General features: G+C 54.9%; 1 protein-coding gene across 1 annotated transcript in view; it reads right to left on the minus strand.

The window, feature by feature from the left end:
* Positions 1–23626, minus strand: part of LOC132388966 (uncharacterized) — an 87521-nt gene that overhangs the window by 25010 nt on the left and 38885 nt on the right. The window contains exons 2-8 of the mRNA XM_059961390.1: positions 18577–18702; positions 10574–10729; positions 6762–6855; positions 5799–5875; positions 5339–5449; positions 4104–4141; positions 627–822 (exon numbers count right to left, since the gene is read on the minus strand). Coding sequence (XP_059817373.1) covers positions 627–822; positions 4104–4141; positions 5339–5449; positions 5799–5875; positions 6762–6855; positions 10574–10729; positions 18577–18702 — 798 coding nt within the window. The remainder of the gene's footprint in view (positions 1–626; positions 823–4103; positions 4142–5338; positions 5450–5798; positions 5876–6761; positions 6856–10573; positions 10730–18576; positions 18703–23626) is intronic.

Genomic DNA, 23626 nt, shown 5'->3' on the forward strand with positions numbered 1-23626 from the left:
CCCCATTCAGACATTGACACTAAACCCCAGACGTTGTCTCCCCATTTAGACATTGATAGTAAACCCCAGACGCTGTCTCCCCATTCAGACATTGACACTAAACCCCAGACGTTGTCTCCCCATTCAGACATTGACACTAAACCCCAGACGCTGTCTCCCCATTCAGACATTGACACTAAACCCCAGACGCTGTCTCCCCATTCAGACATTGACACTAAACCCCAGACGCTGTCTCCCCATTCAGACATTGATAGTAAACCCCAGACGCTGTCTCCCCTTTCAGACATTGATAGTAAACCCCAGACACTGTCTCCCCTTTCAGGCATTACTAAACCCCAGACGCTGTCTCCCCATTCAGACATTGATAGTAAACCCCAGACGCTGTCTCCCCATTCAGACATTGATAGTAAACCCCAGACACTGTCTCCCCTTTCAGGCATTACTAAACCCCAGGCGCTGTCTCCCCTTTCAGACATTGATAGTAAACCCCAGACGCTGTCTCCCCTTTCAGACATTGATAGTAAACCCCAGACGCTGTCTCCCCATTCAGACATTGATAGTAAACCCCAGATGCTGTCTCCCCATTCAGACATTGATAGTAAACCCCAGACGCTGTCTCCCCACACCTTTTATGATGTCTGTGGTGGCTGAGAGAGACAGACTGCTTAGTAGAACGTTGTCCTCACTGTGTCCATTCACGAGTTTTGTATGCAGAGATACCCCGTTTTGCTGATATTTTGGCCATCCATGGATATCCAATACACCCTCAACAACTTCCTGAGACGTTTCATTCATGATCTTCAGCTTCCGTAGTTGAAGAAGCTGTTGAAGGAGGGGGAATTTTCAGTAATGCGATCATCAATAACTCCTGGTCTGTCCCACAATACAGCAGGAAAATGGATCCTCCCTATCAATTGACTGAGGGAATCATATGGGACAGTATGAAGGGAGATTCACTCTGTGTCTGACCCGGGGAGTGTGTGATGGGACGGTCTGGTGGGAGATACACTCTGTGTCTGTCCCCGGGAGTGTGTGATGGGACGGTGTGAAGGGAGATTCACTCTGTGTCTGACCCGGGGAGTGTGTGATGGAACGGTGTGGAGGGAGATTCACTCTGTGTCTGACTCCGGGAGTGTGTGATGGGACGGTCTGGTGGGAGATACACTCTGTGTCTGACCCCGGGAGTGTGTGATGGGACGGTCTGGAGGGAGATTCACTCTGTGTCTGACCCCGGGAGTGTGTGATGGGACGGTCTGGTGGGAGATACACTTTGTGTCTGACCCCGGGAGTGTGTGATGGGACGGTCTGGAGGGAGATTCACTCTGTGTCTGACCCTGGGAGTGTGTGATGGGACGGTGTGGAGGGAGATTCACTCTGTGTCTGACCCCGGGAGTGTGTGATGGGACGGTGTGGAGGGAGATTCACTCTGTGTCTCACCCCGGGAGTGTGTGATGGAACGGTGTGGAGGGAGATTCACTCTGCGTCTGACCCCGGGAGTGTGTGATGGGACGGTGTGGAGGGAGATTCACACTGTGTCTGGCCCCGGGAGTGTGTGATGGGACGGTGTGGAGGGAGATTCACTCTGTGTCTGACCCCGGGAGTGTGTGATGGGACGGTGTGGAGGGAGATTCACTCTGTGTCTGACCCCGGGAGTGTGTGATGGGACGGTGTGGAGGGTGATTCACTCTGTGTCTATCCCGGGAGTGTGTGATGGGACAGTGTGGAGGGAGCTTCACTCTGTCTCTGACCCCGGGAGTGTGTGATGGGATGGTGTGGAGGGAGATTCACTCTGTGTCTGACCCCGGGAATGTGTGATGGGACGGTGTGGAGGGAGATTCACTCTGTGTCTGACCCCGGGAGTGTGTGATGGGACGGTGTGGAGGGAGATTCCCTCTGTGTCTGACCCCGGGAGTGTGAGATGGGACGGTGTGGAGGGAGATTCACTCTGTGTCTGACCCCGGGAATGTGTGATGGGACGGTGAGGAGGGAGATTCATTCTGTGTCTGACCCCGGGAGTGTGTGATGGGACGGTGTGGAGGGAGATTCACTCTGTGTCTGACCCCGGGAGTGTGTGATGGGACGGTGTGGAGGGAGATTCACTCTGTGTCTGACCCCGGGAGTGTGTGATGGGACGGAGTGGGGGGAGATTCACTCTGTGTCTGACCCCGGGAGTGTGTGATGGGACAGTGTGGAGGGAGTTTCCCTCTGTGTCTGACCCCGGGAGTGTGTGATGGGATGGTGTGGAGGGAGATTCATTCTGTGTTTGACCCCGGGAGTGTGTGCTGGGACGGTGTGGAGGGAGATTCCCTCTGTGTCTGACCCCGGGAGTGTGAGATGGGATGGTGTGGAGGGAGCTTCACTCTGTGTCTGACCCCGGGAGTGTGTGATGGGACGGTGTGGAGGGAGATTCACTCTGTGTCTGACCCCGGGAGTGTGTGATGGGATAGTGTGGAGGGAGATTCACTGTGTCTGACCCCGGGAGTGTGTGATTTGACGGTGTGGAAGGAGATTCACTCTGTGTCTGACCCCGGGAGTGTGTGATGGGTCGGTGTGGAGGGAGATTCACTCTGTGTCTGACTCTGGGAGTGTGTGATGGGACGGTGTGGAGGGAGATTCATTCTGTGTTTGACCCCGGGAGTGTGTGCTGGGACGGTGTGGAGGGAGATTCCCTCTGTGTCTGACCCCGGGAGTGTGAGATGGGATGGTGTGGAGGGAGCTTCACTCTGTGTCTGACCCCGGGAGTGTGTGATGGGACGGTGTGGAGGGAGATTCACTCTGTGTCTGACCCCGGGAGTGTGTGATGGGATAGTGTGGAGGGAGATTCACTGTGTCTGACCCCGGGAGTGTGTGATTTGACGGTGTGGAAGGAGATTCACTCTGTGTCTGACCCCGGGAGTGTGTGATGGGTCGGTGTGGAGGGAGATTCACTCTGTGTCTGACTCTGGGAGTGTGTGATGGGGCGGTGGAGAGCTCTACACTGAATGAAGTGAGATGAAGTTGGTTCTTAGTGATAAAAGACAAGGAGACCCTAAGAGACCAGGATTAGTATTTGGCCATTAACCCCATCGAGTCTGCTCCTTCATTACATTTGGCTGATTTATTATTCCTCTCCTCCATATTGTCATGGCTTCTCACGATACCCTTCGACACCCTGAGTAATTCAGAACCTCTCAGCTGTTGCTTGAAATATACTCAACGACCTGGCCTCTGCAGCCATTTGTGGCAATTAATTCCAGTGACTCACCACTCTCTGGCTCAGTACATTCCTCCCTATCTCTGTTCTAAAGGGATGACCTTGTACAGTGAGTCTGTGCCCTCTGCTCCTCGTCTCTCCCGCGGTAAGAATCATAATCATTCAAAAATTTCGAGGGGATGTCAGAGGCAGCTTTCTGTTTACTGGTGGGACATGGAAGGCGTGTGGTGTCTGCCCACAGGTTGGGCTGCTGGAGCAGAGGGGCCTTCGTCGGAGCGGAGCGGGAAGGAGAGCAGCTAATAGAGAAGGGGGCACCGGGGAGTTGATGGTCCAGGAGAGAGGGGCATCTCTCTCTCTGTCACCCTCTCACCCTCTCTCTCTCACTCTCTCCACCTCTCTCTCCCCCTCTGTTCTTGTCTCTCTCTCTTTGCATCTCCTCCCTCTCCCTCCCATTCTCTCTCTCTCACTCTCTCTCATGCTCTCTCCATTTCACTCACGCTCTCTTCTTGTCTCTCTCTTTCCCTCTCTCCCTCCAATTATCTCTCCATTTCTCGCTCTCTCCCTCTCTCTCCTGTCTCTCTCTCTTTGCCTCCCTCTCTCCCTCCAACTCTCTCTGGCTCTCTCCTTCCTTCCCTCTGACCTTCTGTCTGCCTACCTCACTCTGTCTCTCCTTACCTCCCTTCCTCCACCCCTCCCTCTCCCACTTTACACATCTCCCTCAAACTATATCTATCTATCTCGACCCAGCCCCCTCTCTCCTTGTCTCCATGCCTCCCTCTCCAGGCTCCCGTCCCTCCTGCAGGGAAATGCCCCCATCCCACCCGGCTCATCTGCCTCAGCCCCAGGAGGGTGGTTGTCTGCCCAGAGCCCGCAGCTTGGGAATACCGTCCCGGGGCACCCCGCGGCCTACCTCGTCCATCTGCTCGGTGTCCTGATTTCCGGCACCCCCTGCAAAGAGAAGGAAACAGGCTGATCCTCGGGGATGGAGGCAGAGCAAGTGTGGGAGGGACGGGCACAAACGACGGGGCGTGGAGGGTGAGGGGGCTGAGAATGAGAGTCAGGGCGAGGGGGGGGATGACTGAGGATCAGGGGAGAGAGTGATGGTTGAGGGTGTGAGAGGAGGGTGAGGGGAGTGAGAGTGAGATTGAGGGTGTGGGAGGAGGATGAGGGTGAGGGGGTGAGAGTGAGGGTAAGGGAAGAGAGTGATGGTTGAGAGTGGTGAGAGGAGGGTGAGGGGAGTGAGAGTGGGGGTGAGATTGAGGGTGCGAGAGGAGGATGAGGGTGTGAGAGTGAGGGTAAGGGGAGAGAGTGATGGTTGAGAGTGGTGAGAGGAGGGTGAGGGGAGTGAGATTGAGGGTGCGAGAGGAGGATGAGGATGTGAGAGTGAGGGTAAGGGAAGAGAGTTATGGTTGAGGAGGATGACGGGGGTGAGAGTGAGATTGAGGGTGCGAGAGGAGGATGAGGGTGTGAGAGTGAGGGTAAGGGGAGAGAGTGATGGTTGAGGGTGGTGAGAGGAGGGTGAGGGGAGTGAGATTGAGGGTGCGAGAGGAGGATGAGGATGTGAGAGTGAGGGTAAGGGAAGAGAGTGATGGTTGAGGAGGATGACGGGAGTGAGATTGAGGGTGCGAGAGGAGGATGAGGGTGTGAGAGTGAGGGTGGGAAGAGAGTGATGGTTGAGGGTGGTGAGAGGAGGGTGAGGGGAGTGAGAGTGAGATTGAGGGTGCGAGAGGAGGATGAGGGTGTGAGAGTGAGGGTGGGAAGAGAGTGATGGTTGAGGGTGGTGAGAGGAGGGTGAGGGGAGTGAGAGTGAGATTGAGGGTGCGAGAGGAGGATGAGGATGTGAGAGTGAGGGTAAGGGAAGAGAGTGATGGTTGAGGAGGATGACGGGAGTGAGATTGAGGGTGCGAGAGGAGGATGAGGGTGTGAGAGTGAGGGTAAGGGAAGAGAGTGATGGTTGAGGGTGGTGAGAGGAGGGTGAGGGGAGTGAGAGTGAGATTGAGGGTGCGAGAGGAGGATGAGGGTGTGAGAGTGAGGGTAAGGGAAGAGAGTGATGGTTGAGGAGGATGACGGGGGTGAGAGTGAGATTGAGGGGCCGAGAATCCGGGTGAGGGGAGGAACGAGTGAGGTGGAGGAGGGCTTGCTTACCCTGCTGGCCTTTGCGTCTCCGGCACACCCAGACGGCGATGAGGGCGAAGAGGGCGAAGAGCAAGGGGACCGTCACCCCGCTCAGGGTGACTTTCCACATCCAGCCCGAGTCTGTTAGCAGAGGAGCAGAGGCAGCGTCACGGGGGCGGGGTCTACAGAAACAGCCCGGGGAAGGGGAGGGGCACAGAAGAGATGATCAGAGGGTGGGACAGAATGAGGCAGGGGACGGAGGTGGGATGTACATAGGTCAGTAAGGGTTGAGCTGGTGGAGGGTGTGTGGGAGAGGAGGTAGGGTGAGTGGCAGGGCAGAGAGAGGAGGGGAAGGGGAAGAAAGCCGGGGGAGAGTGAACGAGACAGGGAGGGGGGCAATTTGAGGGCGAGGGCAAGCTGCCGGGGGAGTTCAAATTTGAAGGTAAGCGTATTATGAGAGGGAGAGGCGGCAGTCGAGAGATATCCTCACCAGCGATGGGCTGCTCGCAGGCTGTGTCCTGGTGCTCATTCCCAGGCTGTGCAGTGAAGCGACCGGACAGGGCACACCTGGGTGGGGAGAGAGGGAGAGGTGGTTATAGAGGGAGAGGGCCAGAGAGGGAGAGGTGGTTAGAGGGAGAGGGCCAGAGAGGGAGAGGCAGAGGTGATTAGAGACAGAGAGGGAGAGGTGATTAGAGACAGAGAGGGGGAGAGAGAAGTGGTTAAAGACTAGGACAGAGAGGGAGAGGTGGTTAGAGGCAGTGGGACAGAGAGGGAGAGGCGGTTAGAGGGAGAGGTGATTAGAGACAGAAGGACAGAGAGGGAGAGGTGGTTAAAGACAGTGGGACAGAGAGGGAGAGGGAGAGGTGGTTAGAGGCAGTGGGACAGAGAGGGAGAGGGAGAGGTGGTTAGAGGCAGTGGGACAGAGAGGGAGAGGGAGAGGTGGTTAGAGGCAGTGGGACAGAGAGGGAGAGGTGGTTAGAGGGAGAGGGAGAGGTGATTAGAGAGAGACAGAGAGGGAGAGTGAGAAGTGGTTAGAGGCAGTGGGACAGAGAGGGAGAGGGAGAGGTGGTTAGAGGCAGTGGGACAGAGAGGGAGAGGGAGAGGTGAGTAGAGGCAGTGGGACAGAGAGGGAGAAGCCAAGACTGTGAGAGGGAGAGATAGGGAAATGGCAAGGAAGAGGATGAAGGGAGAGAGAGAGAGGGGTGAGAGAGAGGGAGAGAATGGGGCAGTGAGAGAGGGAGAGGCTGATAGGGAGAAGGAGAGGGAGATGTGGAGCGAGATGAGGAAGGCAGAGGGAGATGGGGATGGAGAGAGTGAGAGGGCGAGGGGGAGTGACAGAAGGGCAATAGGGAGAGGGGAAGATGGAGCAGGACAGCGAGGGACAGAGAAAGAGAGAAGCAGGGACAGAAAGCAACAGAAAGAGAGAGGAGTGGTGGGAAAGGTAGAGACTTACACAGTATGGTTCTGACAGGGCGACCAAGAGTCTGTGACATTGGAGAATGTTCCGGGAGGGCAGGGGGCACAGTGGATGTCCGATTTGTGGGTGGCTGAAAGAAATTACACAAACACAGTTTACAGGGATCGACATGGCTAGAGGGATTGAGAAATGCTGTCAGTGTACAGATATCACCAGAGAGTGAGGGACTGAGAGACACCGGTCAGTGTACAGATCTCCCCCTGAGAGAGAGGGACTGAGAGACACCGGTCAGTGTACAGATCTCCCCCTGAGAGAGAGGGACTGAGAGACACCGGTCAGTGTACAGATCTCCCCCTGAGAGAGAGGGACTGAGAGACACCGGTCAGTGTACAGATCTCCCCCTGAGAGAGAGGGACTGAGAGACACCGGTCAGTGTACAGATCTCCCCTGAGAGAGAGGGACTGAGAGACACCGGTCAGTGTACAGATCTCCCCCTGAGAGAGAGGGACTGAGAGACACCGGTCAGTGTACAGATCTCCCCCTGAGAGAGAGGGACTGAGAGACACCGGTCAGTGTACAGATCTCCCCCAGAGAGAGAGGGACTGAGGGACACCGGTCAGTGTACAGATATCCCCTGAGAGAGAGGGACTGAGAGACACCGGTCACTGTACAGATCTCCCCCTGAGAGCGAGGGACAGAGAGACACTGGTCAGTGTACTGATCTCCCCCTGTCAGTGTACAGATATCCCCTGAGAGAGAGGGACTGAGAGACACCGGTCAGTGTACAGATATCACCAGAGAGAGAGGGACTGAGAGACACCGGTCAGTGTACAGATCTCCCCTGAGAGAGAGGGACTGAGAGACACCGGTCACTGTACAGATATCCCCTGAGAGAGAGGGACTGAGAGACACCGGTCACTGTACAGATCTCCCCTGAGAGAGAGGGACTGAGAGACACCGGTCAGTGTACAGATCTCCCCCAGAGAGAGTGGGACTGAGAGACACCGGTCAGTGTACAGATCTCCCCCTGAGAGAGAGGGACTGAGAGACACCGGTCAGTGTACAGATCTCCCCCAGAGAGAGAGGGACTGAGGGACACCGGTCAGTGTACAGATATCCCCTGAGAGAGAGGGACTGAGAGACACCGGTCACTGTACAGATCTCCCCCTGAGAGCGAGGGACAGAGAGACACTGGTCAGTGTACTGATCTCCCCCTGTCAGTGTACAGATATCCCCTGAGAGAGAGGGACTGAGAGACACCGGTCAGTGTACAGATCTCCCCCAGAGAGAGAGGGACTGAGAGACACCGGTCAGTGGACAGATCTCCCCCTGAGAGAGAGGGACTGAGAGACACCGGTCAGTGTACAGATCTCCCCCCGAGAGAGAGGGACTGAGAGACACCGGTCAGTGTACAGATCTCCCCCAGAGAGAGAGGGACAGAGACACCGGTCAGTGTACAGATCTCCCCCAGAGAGAGAGGGACTGAGAGACACCGGTCAGTGTACAGATCTCCCCCAGAGAGAGAGGGACTGAGAGACACCGGTCAGTGTACTGATATCCCCCTGAGAGAGAGGGACTGAGAGACACCGGTCAGTGTACAGATCTCCCCCCGAGAGAGAGGGACTGAGAGACACCGGTCAGTGTACAGATCTCCCCCTGAGAGAGAGGGACTGAGAGACACCGGTCAGTGTACAGATCTCCCCCTGAGAGAGAGGGACTGAGAGACACCGGTCAGTGTACAGATCTCCCCTGAGAGAGAGGGAGAGAGAGACACCGGTCAGTGTACAGATCTCCCCCAGAGAGAGAGGGACTGAGAGACACCGGTCAGTGTACAGATCTCCCCCTGAGAGAGAGGGACTGAGAGACACCGGTCAGTGTACAGATCTCCCCCTGAGAGAGAGGGACTGAGAGACACCGGTCAGTGTACAGATCTCCCCCAGAGAGAGAGGGACTGAGAGACACCGGTCAGTGTACAGATCTTCCCCAGAGAGAGAGGGACTGAGAGACACCGGTCTGTGTACAGATATCACCAGAGAGAGAGGGACTGAGAGACACCGGTCAGTGTACAGATCTCCCCCAGAGAGAGAGGGACTGAGAGACACCGGTCAGTGTACAGATCTCCCCCAGAGAGAGAGGGACTGAGAGACACCGGTCAGTGTACAGATCTCCCCCCGAGAGAGAGGGACTGAGAGACACCGGTCAGTGTACAGATCTCCCCCTGAGAGAGAGGGACTGAGAGACACCGGTCAGTGTACAGATCTCCCCCTGAGAGAGAGGGACAGAGAGACACCGGTCAGTGTACAGATCCCCCCCTGAGAGAGAGGGACTGAGAGACACCGGTCAGTGTACAGATACCCCTGAGAGAGAGGGACTGAGAGACACCGGTCAGTGTACAGATCTCCCCCTGAGAGAGAGGGACTGAGAGACACCGGTCAGTGTACTGATCTCCCCTGAGAGAGAGGGACTGAGAGACACCAGTCAGTGTACTGATCTCCCCTGAGAGAGAGGGACTGAGAGACACCGGTCAGTGTACAGATCTCCCCCTGAGAGAGTGGGACCGAGAGACACCAGTCAGTGTACAGATCTCCCCCTGAGAGAGGGACTGAGAGACACCGGTCAGTGTACAGATCTCCCCTGAGAGAGAGGGACTGAGAGACACCGGTCAGTGTACAGATCTCCCCTGAGAGAGAGGGACTGAGAGACACCGGTCAGTGTACAGATATCCCCCCGAGAGAGAGGGACTGAGAGACACCAGTCAGTGTACTGATCTCCCCCTGAGAGAGAGGGACTGAGAGACACCAGTCAGTGTACTGATCTCCCCCCAGAGAGAGAGGGACAGAGACACCGGTCAGTGTACAGATCTCCCCCTGAGAGAGAGGGACTGAGAGACACCGGTCAGTGTACAGATCTCCCACAGAGAGAGAGGGACTGAGAGACACCGGTCAGTGTACAGATCTCCCCCTGAGAGAGAGGGACTGAGAGACACCGGTCAGTGTACAGATCTCCCCCAGAGAGAGAGGGACTGAGAGACACCGGTCAGTGTACAGATCTCCCCCTGAGAGAGAGGGACTGAGAGACACCGGTCAGTGTACAGATCTCCCCTGAGAGAGAGGGACTGAGAGACACCGGTCAGTGTACAGATCTCCCCCTGAGAGAGAGGGACTGAGAGACACCGGTCAGTGTACAGATCTCCCCCTGAGAGAGAGGGACTGAGAGACACCGGTCAGTGTACAGATCTCCCCCTGAGAGAGAGGGACTGAGAGACACCGGTCAGTGTACAGATCTCCCCCTGAGAGAGAGGGACTGAGAGACACCGGTCAGTGTACAGATCTCCCCTGAGAGAGAGGGACTGAGAGACACCGGTCAGTGTACAGATCTCCCCCTGAGAGAGAGGGACTGAGAGACACCGGTCACTGTACAGATCTCCCCCTGAGAGAGAGGGACTGAGAGACACCGGTCACTGTACAGATCTCCCCCTGAGAGAGAGGGACTGAGAGACACCGGTCAGTGTACAGATCTCCCCCTGAGAGAGAGGGACTGAGAGACACCGGTCAGTGTACAGATATCCCCATGAGAGAGAGGGACTGAGAGACACCGGTCAGTGTACAGATCTCCCCCTGAGAGAGAGGGACTGAGAGACACCGGTCAGTGTACAGATACCCCTGAGAGAGAGAGGGACTGAGAGACACCGGTCAGTGTACAGATCTCCCCCTGAGAGAGAGGGACTGAGAGACACCGGTCAGTGTACAGATCTCCCCCAGAGAGAGAGGGACTGAGAGACACCGGTCAGTGTACTGATCTCTGTCGAATGTTCTCGCCCCTGCCTGGTCGGTAGCTGTGAGTCTCACCGTTCCTGATGACGCCGTTGCCGGAGCCGCACTGGGAGATTCGTTTGCATCGCTGACACTTGCCCTGCTCCTCGTGGAGGCAGTAATGCCCTCCCTTGCACTGACAGACCGTGTTGTGCGTTGCGGTACAACTGGCGTTCTTTATCAGGTTGCTGCCTGGGTATGGAGAGAGTTTCCGTCAGTCTGGCTGGCACCCAGCCCGTTTCTCCCACACAACCCACCTCCCCACTCCACACCAGCGGGCGGGCTGCCCCGGCACCTTCCTCCAAACCAACCGCAATCTGCACTCCGCCGCCCACTCACATGACCTCATCGTTCACCACCCCCAGGTCTCCTACTGCACCCCCAGTTCCCCTCCCTCCTCCCACCCTCAGAGCCAAGCATCCCAGTTGCTGTGACTTTGAATGGTGACCCCTTCTATAATTTCCTCAACAACTGAAAAACACACTCCACAGACTACCAGTTTCTGTAACACATCGGCCCCAACAATGCCTTCCTGTCTCAATAACACTCTCTGCCGCTACCACCTGTGCAGTCTCTGTAACCCCATCCCTCGCCTACACCCCTCCCTGTCTCTGTAACCCCATCCCTCGCCTACACCCCTCCCTGTCTCTGTAACCCCATCCCTCGCCTACACCGCTCCCTGTCTCTGTAACCCCATCCCTCGCCTACACCCCTCCCTGTCCCTGTAACCCCATCCCTCGCCTACACCCCTCCCTGTCTCTGTAACCCCCTCCGTCCCCTACACCCCTCCCTGTCTCTGTAACCCCCTCTGTCCCTTACATCCACTCCTGTCTGTGTAACCCCCTCCATCCCCAGCACCCCTCCCTGTCTCTGTATCCCCATCCCTCGCCTACACCCCTCCCTGTCTCTGTAACCCCCTCCGTCCCCTACACCCCTCCCTGTCTCTGTAACCCCCTCTGTCCCTTACATCCACTCCTGTCTGTGTAACCCCCTCCATCCCCTGCACCTTTCCCTGTCTCTGTAATCCCCTCCATCCCCTACACCCCTCTCTGTCTCTGTAACCCCCTCCGTCCCCTACACTCCTCCCTGTCTCTGTAACCCCCTCCGTCCCCTACACCCCTCCCTGTCTCTGTAACCCCCTCCGTCCCCTACACCGCTTCCTGTCTCTGACCCCCTCTGGACCCTCCTCTGCTCCATGTGTCTATAAAAGCCCCTTGGCTCCTGCACCCACCTCTGTATCTGTCCACTTCCCCAGCCCCCACTGGTATCTGTGACCCTCCTCGACCTCTCTCACCCCTCACTCCCCACAACAACCCCCTCAGACTCGATGCCCCTCCCTGCCTCTGTAAAAGTCTGTCTTGCACACGGTGTGTTGAGGTAGAACAAGGTGAACAGTGACAGAGTGTGGAATAGAGTGTCACAGCCACACAGAGAGTGAGGTACAAGGTCATAGCCAGGTAGAGTGTGTTGTCAAGTCTTATCGTACTCAGGGACTATCCAATGTTCTTCTAAGGGTGGGAGTAGAAGCTGTTCTGGACCCTGGTGGGACGGGGTTTCAGGCAAGATGGGAGGGAAGAGAGGGAAAGACCGGGTAGGTGGTGCCGCTGATGGTCCTGACTAGTTTACTGAGGCGGCGGGACGAGTAGACAGTCAGTGGAAGGGAGTTTGACAGCACAGGGGATTCTGGAACAGGCGCAAGCTGCCGGAGGGTCTCGGCCCAGAGCTCCCTGACCTGCTGAGTCTCCTCCTTCCGGAACCTCGGCAGTCGCGGGCAGCTCAGCCACGGTGCCCCTGGAGGGGACACGCCCTCTGGGGCGCGCCGAGGGGTGGACGGGGACGTGTCGAGTTCCTTTAGCGCCGGCTCTTGGGGACACTCATCCCTGGGGAAGTGGAGGCCGTTTTAGACAGGAGCCCGAGCGCCGCCCCGTTTCCCGAACTCAGTGACCGGCTCTTCTGTCTTGCTGACACCGAGAGACGCCACGTCTCCCGGCTCTCCCTCTCCCACACTGCAACCCGTCAGTGTGTCAGGCGGGGTGCTCCCACCACGGCGGCGGCTCCCTCGAGCAGACTCGTGTTCCGAACCGGGCAGAGCCCGGGGGAGGCATTTCTCAGCTGGCCGGGGCAGTCCCCACCCGCAGGCAGCTGTGATGAAAGTGGGGAAGTGTGTGGGAGAGTGAGTCAAAAAAAAACCCCATCAAAGTAAGTTGATCAGCAGAGTTCTTACAGTACTGTGAAAACGTCTCCGGCAGGTAGGCTGGGGTGCCCGAGACTGATGCAGAGTACGCTCTTGGTTGAAGTAGGAAGGAAGTTTAGGAATAGTTACTTGGTTGAGTGGCGTTCAGTGGGATTTGGTAAGTGGGAAAACGCATGGTGATATATAGTGGGGTGCAAGTCAGGGGCACCCGAGCAGAATATATGTATGCCTGAGAGTTGAGCACAGACCTCCTTTCACTGATTTGATGGGGGCAAGCGCCTTTCCGTCGGCCAGTGAGAATATCGAGAGGAGTTTCAAAAGAGGACAGCTTTACAGAGCAGGTGTGGTAGTGGGAGACAGCTTCGGCTCAGCGGGTTGCCTATGTGGAACAGAGACGGGAAGTGTGTGTGTGTGTGTGTGTTCTGATGTGGGAAGTAAATCTGCACCAGGTGCGCTGAGCTGCAGCTCCTAAGGGACCGTGTTCGGGAACTGGAGCTGCAGCTCGATGACTTTCGTCTGGTCAGGGAGAGTGAGGAGGTGATAGGGAGGAGTTACAGCCAGGTAGTCACAGCGGGGCCTCGGGAGACAGATACGTGGGTAGCAGTCCGAAGAGGGAAGAGCAGGAGTCAGTTAGTAGAGAGTACCCCTGTGGCTGTACTGTTCAGGGGCACGGCCTACCTGGAGGAGGCAACAGTGATCACGCCTCTGGGGCAGAGTCTGGCTCTGTGGCTCTGAAGGGCAGGGAAAGGAAGAGGATGGCGGCAGTGATAGGGGACTCTATAGTTAGGGGGTCACACAGGTGAATCTGTGCACACAGAAAAGAAACGCGGATTGTAGTTTGCCTCCCAGGTGCCAGGATCCGGGATGTTTCTGATTGCGTCCATGATATCTTTAAGTGGGAAGGAGAACAGCCAGAGGTTGTGGTCCATATTGGTACCAACGATATAGACAGGAAAAGGGAGGAGTTTCTGAAAACAGACTACAGGAAGAAAGTTGAGAAGCAGGACCTCAAAGGTAGTAATCTCGGGATTACTGCCTGTGCCGCGTGACAGTGAGTATAGGAATGGAATGGGATGGAGGATAAATGCGTGGCTGAGAGTTTGGAGCAGGGGGAAAGGATTCAGATTTCTGGATCATTGGGACCTCTTTTGGGGCGGGTGTGACCTGTACAAAAAGGACAGGTTGCACTTGAATTCTCGGGGGACCAATATCCTGGCAGGGAGGTTTGCTGAGGCTACTGGGGAGAGTTTAAACTAGAATTGTTGGGGAGGTGGGAACTGAACTGAAGAGATGGAGGAAAGAGAGGTTGGCTCACAAATCGAGTAAGTTTGTAGGGTGTGCGACAGGGAGGATAGAGAAGGGATGCATTCAGACCATTGGTCGGAGATGCGTCTATTTTAAAGTGAGAAGCATTATGAACAAAGTGGATGAGCTTAGAGCGTGGATCAGTACTTGGAGCTATGATGTTGTGGCCGTTACAGAGACTTGGATGGTGCAGGGGTAGGAATGGCTACTTCAAGTGCCAGGCTTTAGATGTTTCCAAAAGGACAGGGAGGGAAGAAAAAGAGATGGGACCGTGGCACTGCTGATCAGAGATAGTGTCACGGCTGCAGAAAGGGAGCAAGTCATGGAGGGATTGTCTATGGAGTCTCTGTGGGTGGAAGTCAGGAACAGGAAGGGGTCAATAACTACTGGGTGCCTTTATAGACCATCTAACAGTAACAGGGACATCGAGGAGCAGATAGGGAGACAGATTCTGGAAAGGTGTAATAATAACAGGGTTGTCATGGTGGGACATTTTAACTTCGCAAATATTGATTGGCATCTCCCTAGAATGAGGGGTTTAGATGGGGTGGATTTTGTTAGGTGTGTTCAAGAAGATTTCCTGACACAATATGTAGATAAGCCTACAAGAGGAGAGGCTGTACTTGATCTGGTATTAAGAAATGAACCTGGTCAGGTGTCAGGTCTCTCAGTGGGAGAGCATTTTGGAGATAGTGGTCATAATTCTATCTCCTTGACCATAGCATTGGAGAGGGGTAGGAACAGACAAGTTAGGAAAGTGTTTAATTGGAGTAAGGGGAAATATGAGGTTAGGCAGGAACTTGGAAGCATAAGTTGGGAAGAGATGTTCTCAGGGAAATATATAGAAGAAAATTGGCAAACATTCAGGGGATATTTGCTTGGAGTTCAGTATAGGTACGTTCCAATGAGACAGGGAAAGGATGGTAGGGTACAGGAACCATGGTGCACAAATGCTGTTGTAAATCTTGTCAAGAAGAAAATAAAAGCTTACCAAAGGTTCAAAAAACTAGTTAACGATAGAGATCTAGATGATTATAAGGCTATCAGGAAGGAGTTTAAGAAGGAAATTAGGAGAGCCAGAAGGGGCCATGAGAAGGCCTTGGTGGGCAGAATTAAGGAAAACCCCAAGACCTTCTACAAGTATGTGTAGAGCAGGATGGTAAGACATGACAGCATAGGGCCAATCAAGTGTGACAGTGGGAAAGAGTGTATGGAACCGGAGGAGATAGCAGAGGTACTTAATGAATACTTTGCTTCAGTATTCGCTATGGAAAAGGATCTTGGTGATTGTAAGGATGACTTGCAGTGGACTGAAAAGCTTGAGCATGTAGATATTAAGATAGAGGATGTGCTGGAGCTTTTGGAAAGCATCGTTGGATAAGTCACCGGGACCAGATAAGATGTTCCCCAGGCTACTGTGGGAGGCGAGGGAGGAGATTGCTGAGATTGATGAACTTTGCTTCACCAATGGGGACGGGAGAGGTTCCAGAGGGTTGGAGGGTTGTGGATGTTGTTCCTTTATTCAAGAAAGGGAGTAGAGATACCCGAGGGAATTATAGACCAGTGAGTCTTACCTCAGTGGTTGGTAAGTTAATGGAAAAGATCCTGAGAGAAAGGTTTTATGAACATTTGGAAAGGCATAATATGATTAGGAATAGTCAGCATGGCTTTGTCAAGGGCAGGTTGTGCCTTGCCAGCCTGATTGAATTTTTTGAGGATGTGACTAAACACATTGATGAAGGTAGAGCAGTAGATGTAGTGTATATGGATTTCAGCAAGGCATTTGAAAGGCTTATTGAGAAAGTAAGGAGGCATGGGATGCTTGCTTAGTGGATCCCGAACTGGCTTACTCACAGAAGGCAAAGTGTATTTGTAGACGGGTCATATTCTACATGGAGGTCGGTCACCCGTGATGTGCCTCAGGGATCTGTTCTGGGACCCTAACTCTTCGTGATTTTTAAAAAATGACCTGGGATGAGGAAGTGGAGGGATGGGTTATTAAATTTGCTGATGACACAAAGGTTGGGTGTGTTGTGGATAGGGTGGAGGGCTGTCAGAGGTCACAGCAGGACATTGATAGGATGCAGAACTGGGCTGAGAAGTGGCAGATGGAGTTCAACCCAGATCAGTGTAAGGTGGGTCATTTTGGTAGGTCAAATATGATGGCAGAATATAGTATTAATGGTAAGACTCTTGGCGGTGTGTGTGACTCGTGGCTAAGTGTTAAGACGTTGGACTAGTGATCTGAAGGTCGTGAGTTCGAGCCCCAACCGAGGCAGCATGTTGTGTCCTTGAGCGGGGCCCTTAACCACACATTGCTCCAGTCCACCCAGCTGAAAATGAGTACCAGTAAATGCTGGGGGTTAACCTCGCGATAGACTGGTGTCGGGGGGGGGGGGGGTAGTCTCGTACTCTCAGTTGCCACGGAAACCGGCATAAGTACCAGCCTGATGAGCCTATAAAGCTCGGGACAGACTTTAACTTTCTTGGCAGTGTGGAGGATCAGAGGGATCTTGGGGTCCAAATCCATAGGACACTCAAAGCTGCTACACAGGTTGACTCTGTCCTTAAGAAGGCATTGGTCTTCATCAATGCTGGAATTGAGTTTTGGAGCTGAGAGGTAATGTTGCAGCTATATAGGACCGTGGTCAGACCCCACTTGGAGTACTGTGCTCAGTTCTGGTCACCTAACTACAGGAAGGATGTGGAGACCATAGAAAGGTTGCAGAGAAGATTTACAAGGATGTTGCCTGGATTGGGGAGCAGGCCTTATGAGAATAGGTTGAGTGAACTCGGCCTTTTCTCCTTGGAGTGACGGTGGATGAGAGGTGACCTGATAGAGGTGTGTAAGATGATGAGAGGCATTGATCATGTGGATCGTCAGAGGCTTTTTCCTAGGGCTGAAATGACTGACACGAGAGGGCATAGTTTTAAGGTGCTTGGAAGTAGGTACAAAGGAGATGTCATGGGTAAGTTTTTTTAACGCAGAGAGTGGTGAGTGTGTGGAATGGGCTGCCAGTGACGGTGTGGAGGCGGATACGATAGGGTCTTTTAAGAGACTCCTGGATAGGTACATGGAGCTTAGAAAAATAGAGGCTATGGGTAATCCTAGGTAATTTCTAAGATAAGGACGTGTTCGGCACAGCATTGTGGGCTGAAGGGCCTGTATCGAGCTGTCGGTTTTCTATGTTTCTACCACCACATACAACTCTGAGATTCATTTTCTTGTGGATGCACTGGAACCAAAGAACCATAGAACATTATAGCACAGAAACAGGCCTTCTGGCCCTTCTTGGCTGTGCTGAAACATTTTTCTGCCTAGTCCCACTGATCTGCACCTGGGCCATATCCCTCCAAACCCCTCTCATCCATATACCTATCCAAGTTTCTCTTCAGTGTTAAAAGTGAGCCCGTATTTACCACTTCATCTGGCAGCTCATTCCACTCTAGCACCACTCTCTGTGTGAAGAAACCCCCCCAATGCTCCCTTTGCACTTTCCTCCTTCACCCTCAACCCATGACCTCGGTTTTTTTTCTCCCCGAGCCTCAGTGGAGAAAGCCTGCTTGCATTCACTAATAGACTAATAACTGTGACAGAATCAGTGAAAGACCGACCAGTTAGGCCATTCAACCAGAGTGCAGAAGACAACAAACTGTGCAAATACAGAAAGAAGGAATAATATTGATAAATAAATAAACAATAAATATCAAGAGCATGAGATGAGGAGCCCTTGAAAGTGAGTCCATAGGTTGTGGGAACATTCCAACGACGGGGCGAGTGAAGTTGAGTGAACTTTTCCCCTTTGCTTCAGGAGCCTGATGTCTGAGGACCTGGTAGTGTTTGTCCTGAGGCTTCTAAACCTTTGTCCCGATGGCAGCCGAAGGAAGAGGGCATGTCCTGGGTGGTCACAGAATGAGGCCAGCAGGAAGAGCGAGGAGTTGACCTGACCAGGGGGTTGGGGGTTTGATGGTGGTGGTCAGAACAAAGTCCTCCGAAATAGGAGGGAGGGGGATTGGAGGAGGACTCAGAGTCATCTAGTTATATTTCAAGAAGGATGAGGAGGCTTTAGGGACTGTGCACAGGAGGTTTACAAGGAAGTGGCCTCGATTAATCTGATTAATCCACCGAGTGAGTGAGGACTTTTCTCTTTGGAGTGAAGGAGGATGAGGGGTGATTGATGGAGGTGGAAAAGATGGTAAGAGGCAGAGATCGAGCAGACAGCAAGACTTTTTCCCAGGGAAGAAGTGGCTGATACCCGGCAGGGAAATACCAGGGGGAAAGTATGGGGTGGATGTCAGAGGCAGGCTTCCGAAACAGTGAGGAGAGGGGGTGTGGAACTCCCTGCCGGGGTGGTAATTGAGTCAGGTGCGAGAGGGGCATTTCAGAAACTCTTAGAAGTAGGTGGGAAGAGTTAGATTGATGTGGAGCAGCTGTTGGGGCAGACAGGTCTGTACGGGGGTCTTGGTAAGAGAGAGATGAGGTTGCTTCACATAGGCCAGCTGCAGTTTAGGACAGACGTCAGAAAGCCACACCACTTACGAGTTTCACACTCTGCACATCGTAAACAGTTGGACATGAAATTCAGATGGTCCATGTACTCCCCAGGCTCGCAGGCTTGGCATTTGGTATCCTTAGTGTTGGAACACTCTTCTACCTGGTAAAAACCTGCAGGGAGGTCAGCAAGAGGATCCGAGTGAATAGAAATCCCTACATGCCATCCCGATACAAGCCCAGGCTCACTTATTACCGACCCATCACACACCCGGAGTCAGACACAGAGTGAATCTCCCTCCACACCGTCCCATCACACACCCGGAGTCAGACACAGAGTGAATCTCCCTCCTCACTGTCACATCACACACACCCGGAGTCAGACACAGAGTGAATCTCCCTCCTCACCGTCCCATCACACACTCCCGGGGACAGACACAGAGTGAATCTCCCTCCACACCGTCCCATCACACACTCCCGGGGTCAGACACAGAGTGAATCTCCCTCCACACCGTCCCATCACACTCCCGGGGTCAGACACAGAGTGAATCTCCCTCCACACCGTCCCATCACACTCCCGGGGTCAGACACAGAGTGAATCTCCCTCCACACCGTCCCATCACACTCCCGGGGTCAGACACAGAGTGAATCTCCCTCCACACCGTCCCATCACACTCCCGGGGTCAGACACAGAGTGAATCTCCCTCCACACCGTCCCATCACACACTCCCGGGGTCAGACACACAGTGAATCTCCCACCACACCGTCCCATCACACACTCACGGGGTCAGACACAGAGTGAATGTCCCTCCATACAGTCCCATCACACACTCCCGGGGTCAGACACAGAGTGAATCTCACTCCATACCGTCCCATCACACACTCCCAGAGTCAGACACAGAGTGAATCTCCCTCCACACCGTCCCATCACACACTCCCGGGGTCAGACACAGTGTGAATCTCCCTCCACACCGTCCCATCACACACCCGGGGTCAGACACAGAGTGAATCTCCCTCCGCACCGTCCCATCACACTCTCCCGGGGTCAGACACAGAGTGAATCTCCCTCCACACCGTCCCATCACACACCCGGGGTCAGACACAGAGTGAATGTCCCTCCATACCATCCCATCACACTCTCCCGGGGTCAGACACAGAGTGAATCTCCCTCCACACCGCACCATCACACACTCCCGGGGTCAGACACAGAGTGAAACTCCCTCCTCACCATCCCATCACACACTCCCCGGGTCAGACACAGAGTGAATCTCCCTCCGCACCGTACCATCACACACTCCCTTGGTCAGACACAGAGTGAATCTCCCTCCACACCGTCCCATCACACACTCCCGGGGTCAGACACAGAGTGAATCTCCCTCCACACCGTCCCATCACACACTCCCAGGGTCAGACACAGAGTGAATCACCCTCCACACCGTCCCATCACACTCCCGGGGTCAGACACAGAGTGAATCTCCCTCCATACCATCCCATCACACACTCCCAGAGTCAGACACAGAGTGAATCTCCCTCCACACCGTCCCATCACACACTCCCGGGGTCAGACACACAGTGAATCTCCCACCACACCGTCCCATCACACACTCCCGGGGTCAGACACAGAGTGAATGTCCCTCCATACAGTCCCATCACACACTCCCGGGGTCAGACACAGAGTGAATCTCACTCCATACCGTCCCATCACACACTCCCACAGTCAGACACAGAGTGAATCTCCCTCCACACCGTCCCATCACACTCCCGGGGTCAGACACAGAGTGAATCTCCCTCCACACCGTCCCATCACACTCCCGGGGTCAGACACAGAGTGAATCTACCTACATACCATCCCATCACACACTCCCAGAGTCAGACACAGAGTGAATCTCCCTCCACACCGTCCCATCACACACTCCCGGGGTCAGACACACAGTGAATCTCCCACCACACCGTCCCATCACACACTCCCGGGGTCAGACACAGAGTGAATGTCCCTCCATACAGTCCCATCACACACTCCCGGGGTCAGACACAGAGTGAATCTCACTCCATACCGTCCCATCACACACTCCCAGAGTCAGACACAGAGTGAATCTCCCTCCACACCGCCCCATCACACACTCCCGGGGTCAGACACAGAGTGAAACTCCCTCCTCACCGTCCCATCACACTCCCGGGGTTAGACACAGAGTGAATCTCCCCCAACACCATCCCATCACACACTCCCGGGGTCAGACACAGAGTGAATCTCCCTCCAGACCGTCCCATCACACTCCCGGGGTCAGACACAGAGTGAATCTCCCTCCTCACCGTCCCATCACACACTCCCGGGGTCAGACACAGAGTGAAGCTCCCTCCACACCGTCCCATCACACACTCCCGGGGTCAGACACAGAGTGAATCTCCCTCCATACCGTCCCATCACACACTCCCGGGGTCAGACACAGAGTGAATCTCCCTCCACACCATCCCATCACACACTCCCGGGGTCAGATACAGAGTGAATCTCCCTCCATACTGTCCCATCACACACTCCCCGGGTCAGACACAGAGTGAATCTCCCTCCACACCGTCCCATCACACACTCCCGGGGTCAGACACACAGTGAATCTCGCTCCACAACGTCCCATCACTCTCCCGGGGTCAGACACAGAGTGAATCTCCCTCCACACCGTCCCATCACACACTCCCGGGGTCAGACACAGAGTGAATCTCCCTGCACACCGTCCCATGACACACTCCCGGGGTCAGACACAGAGTGAATCTCCCTCCACACCGTCCCATCACACACTCCCGGGGTCAGACACAGAGTGAATCTCCATCCACATCGTCCCATCACACACTCCCGGGGTCAGACACAGAGTGAATCTCCCTCCACACCGTCCCATCACACACTCCCGGGGTCAGACACAGAGTGAATCTCCCTCCACACCGTCCCATCACACTCCCGGGGTCAGACACAGAGTGAATCTCCCTCCACACCGTCCCATCACACACTCCCGGGATCAGACACACAGTGAAACTCCCTCCACACCGTCCCATCGCACACTACCGGGGTCAGACACAGAGTGAATCTCCCTCCACACCGTCCCATCACACACTCGTGGGGTCAGACACAGAGAGAATCTCCCTCCACACCGTCCCATCGCACACTCCCGGGGTCAGAAACAGATTGAATCTCCCAACACACCGTCCCATCGCACACTCCCGGGGTCAGGCACAGAGTGAAACTCCCTCCACACCGTCCCATCACACACTCCCGGGGTCAGACACAGACTGAATCTCCCTCCACACCGTCCCATCACACACTCCCGGGGTCAGACACAGAGTGAATCCCCCTCCACACCGTCCCATCACACACTCCCGGGGTCAGACACAGAGAGAATCTCCCTCCACACAGTCCCATAACACAGTCCCGTGGTCAGACACAGAGTGAATTTCCCTCCACACCGTCCCATCAAACACTCCGGGGGTCAGACACAGAGTGAATCTCCCTCCACACCGTCCCATCACACACTCCCTGGGTCAGACACAGAGTGAATCTCCCTCCACACCATCCCATCACACACTCCCGGGGTCAGACACAGAGTGAATCTCCCTCCACACCGTCCCAACACACACTCCCGGGGTCAGACACAGAGTGAATCTCCCTCCGCACCATCCCATCACACTCTACCGGGGTCGGACACAGAGTGGGTCTCCCTCCACTCCGAACCATCACAAAGTCCCGGGGTCCGACACACAGCGAATCTCCCTCCACACCGTCCCATCCCACACTCCCGGGGTCAGACACAGAGTGAATCTCCCTCCAGACCGTCCCATCACACACTCCCTGGGTCAGACACAGAGTGAATCTCCCTCCACACCGTCCCATCACACACTCCCGGGGTCAGACACAGAGTGAATCTCCCTCCACACCATCCCATCACACACTCCCGGGGTCAGACACAGAGTGAATCTCCCTCCGCACCATCCCATCACACTCTACCGGGGTCAGACACAGAGTGGGTCTCCCTCCACTCCGAACCATCACAAAGTCCCGGGGTCCGACACACAGTGAATCTCCCACCACACCGTCCCATCACACACTCCCGGGGTCAGACTCAGAGTGAATGTCCCTCCATACAGTCCCATCACACACTCCCGGGGTCAGACACAGAGTGAATCTCACTCCATACCGTCCCATCACACACTCCCACAGTCAGACACAGAGTGAATCTCCCTCCACACCGTCCCATCACACTCCCGGGGTCAGACACAGAGTGAATCTCCCTCCACACCGTCCCATCACACTCCCGGGGTCAGACACAGAGTGAATCTCCCTCCATACCATCCCATCACACACTCCCAGAGTCAGACACAGAGTGAATCTCCCTCCACACCGTCCCATCACACACTCCCGGGGTCAGACACACAGTGAATCTCCCACCACACCGTCCCATCACACACTCCCGGGGTCAGACACAGAGTGAATGTCCCTCCATACAGTCCCATCACACACTCCCGGGGTCAGACACAGAGTGAATCTCACTCCATACCGTCCCATCACACACTCCCAGAGTCAGACACAGAGTGAATCTCCCTCCACACCGCCCCATCACACACTCCCGGGGTCAGACACAGAGTGAAACTCCCTCCTCACCGTCCCATCACACTCCCGGGGTTAGACACGGAGTGAATCTCCCCCAACACCATCCCATCACACACTCCCGGGGTCAGACACAGAGTGAATCTCCCTCCAGACCGTCCCATCACACTCCCGGGGTCAGACACAGAGTAAATCTCCCTCCTCACCGTCCCATCACACACTCCCGGGGTCAGACACAGAGTGAAGCTCCCTCCACACCGTCCCATCACACACTCCCGGGGTCAGACACAGAGTGAATCTCCCTCCATACCGTCCCATCACACACTCCCGGGGTCAGACACAGAGTGAATCACCCTCCACACCATCCCATCACACACTCCCGGGGTCAGACACAGAGTGAATCTCCCTCCATACTGTCCCATCACACACTCCCCGGGTCAGACACAGAGTGAATCTCCCTCCACACCGTCCCATCACACACTCCCGGGGTCAGACACACATTGAATCTCG

Source organism: Hypanus sabinus, unplaced genomic scaffold (genome assembly GCF_030144855.1).
Source record: "Hypanus sabinus isolate sHypSab1 unplaced genomic scaffold, sHypSab1.hap1 scaffold_444, whole genome shotgun sequence".
NCBI lineage: Eukaryota > Metazoa > Chordata > Chondrichthyes > Myliobatiformes > Dasyatidae > Hypanus > Hypanus sabinus.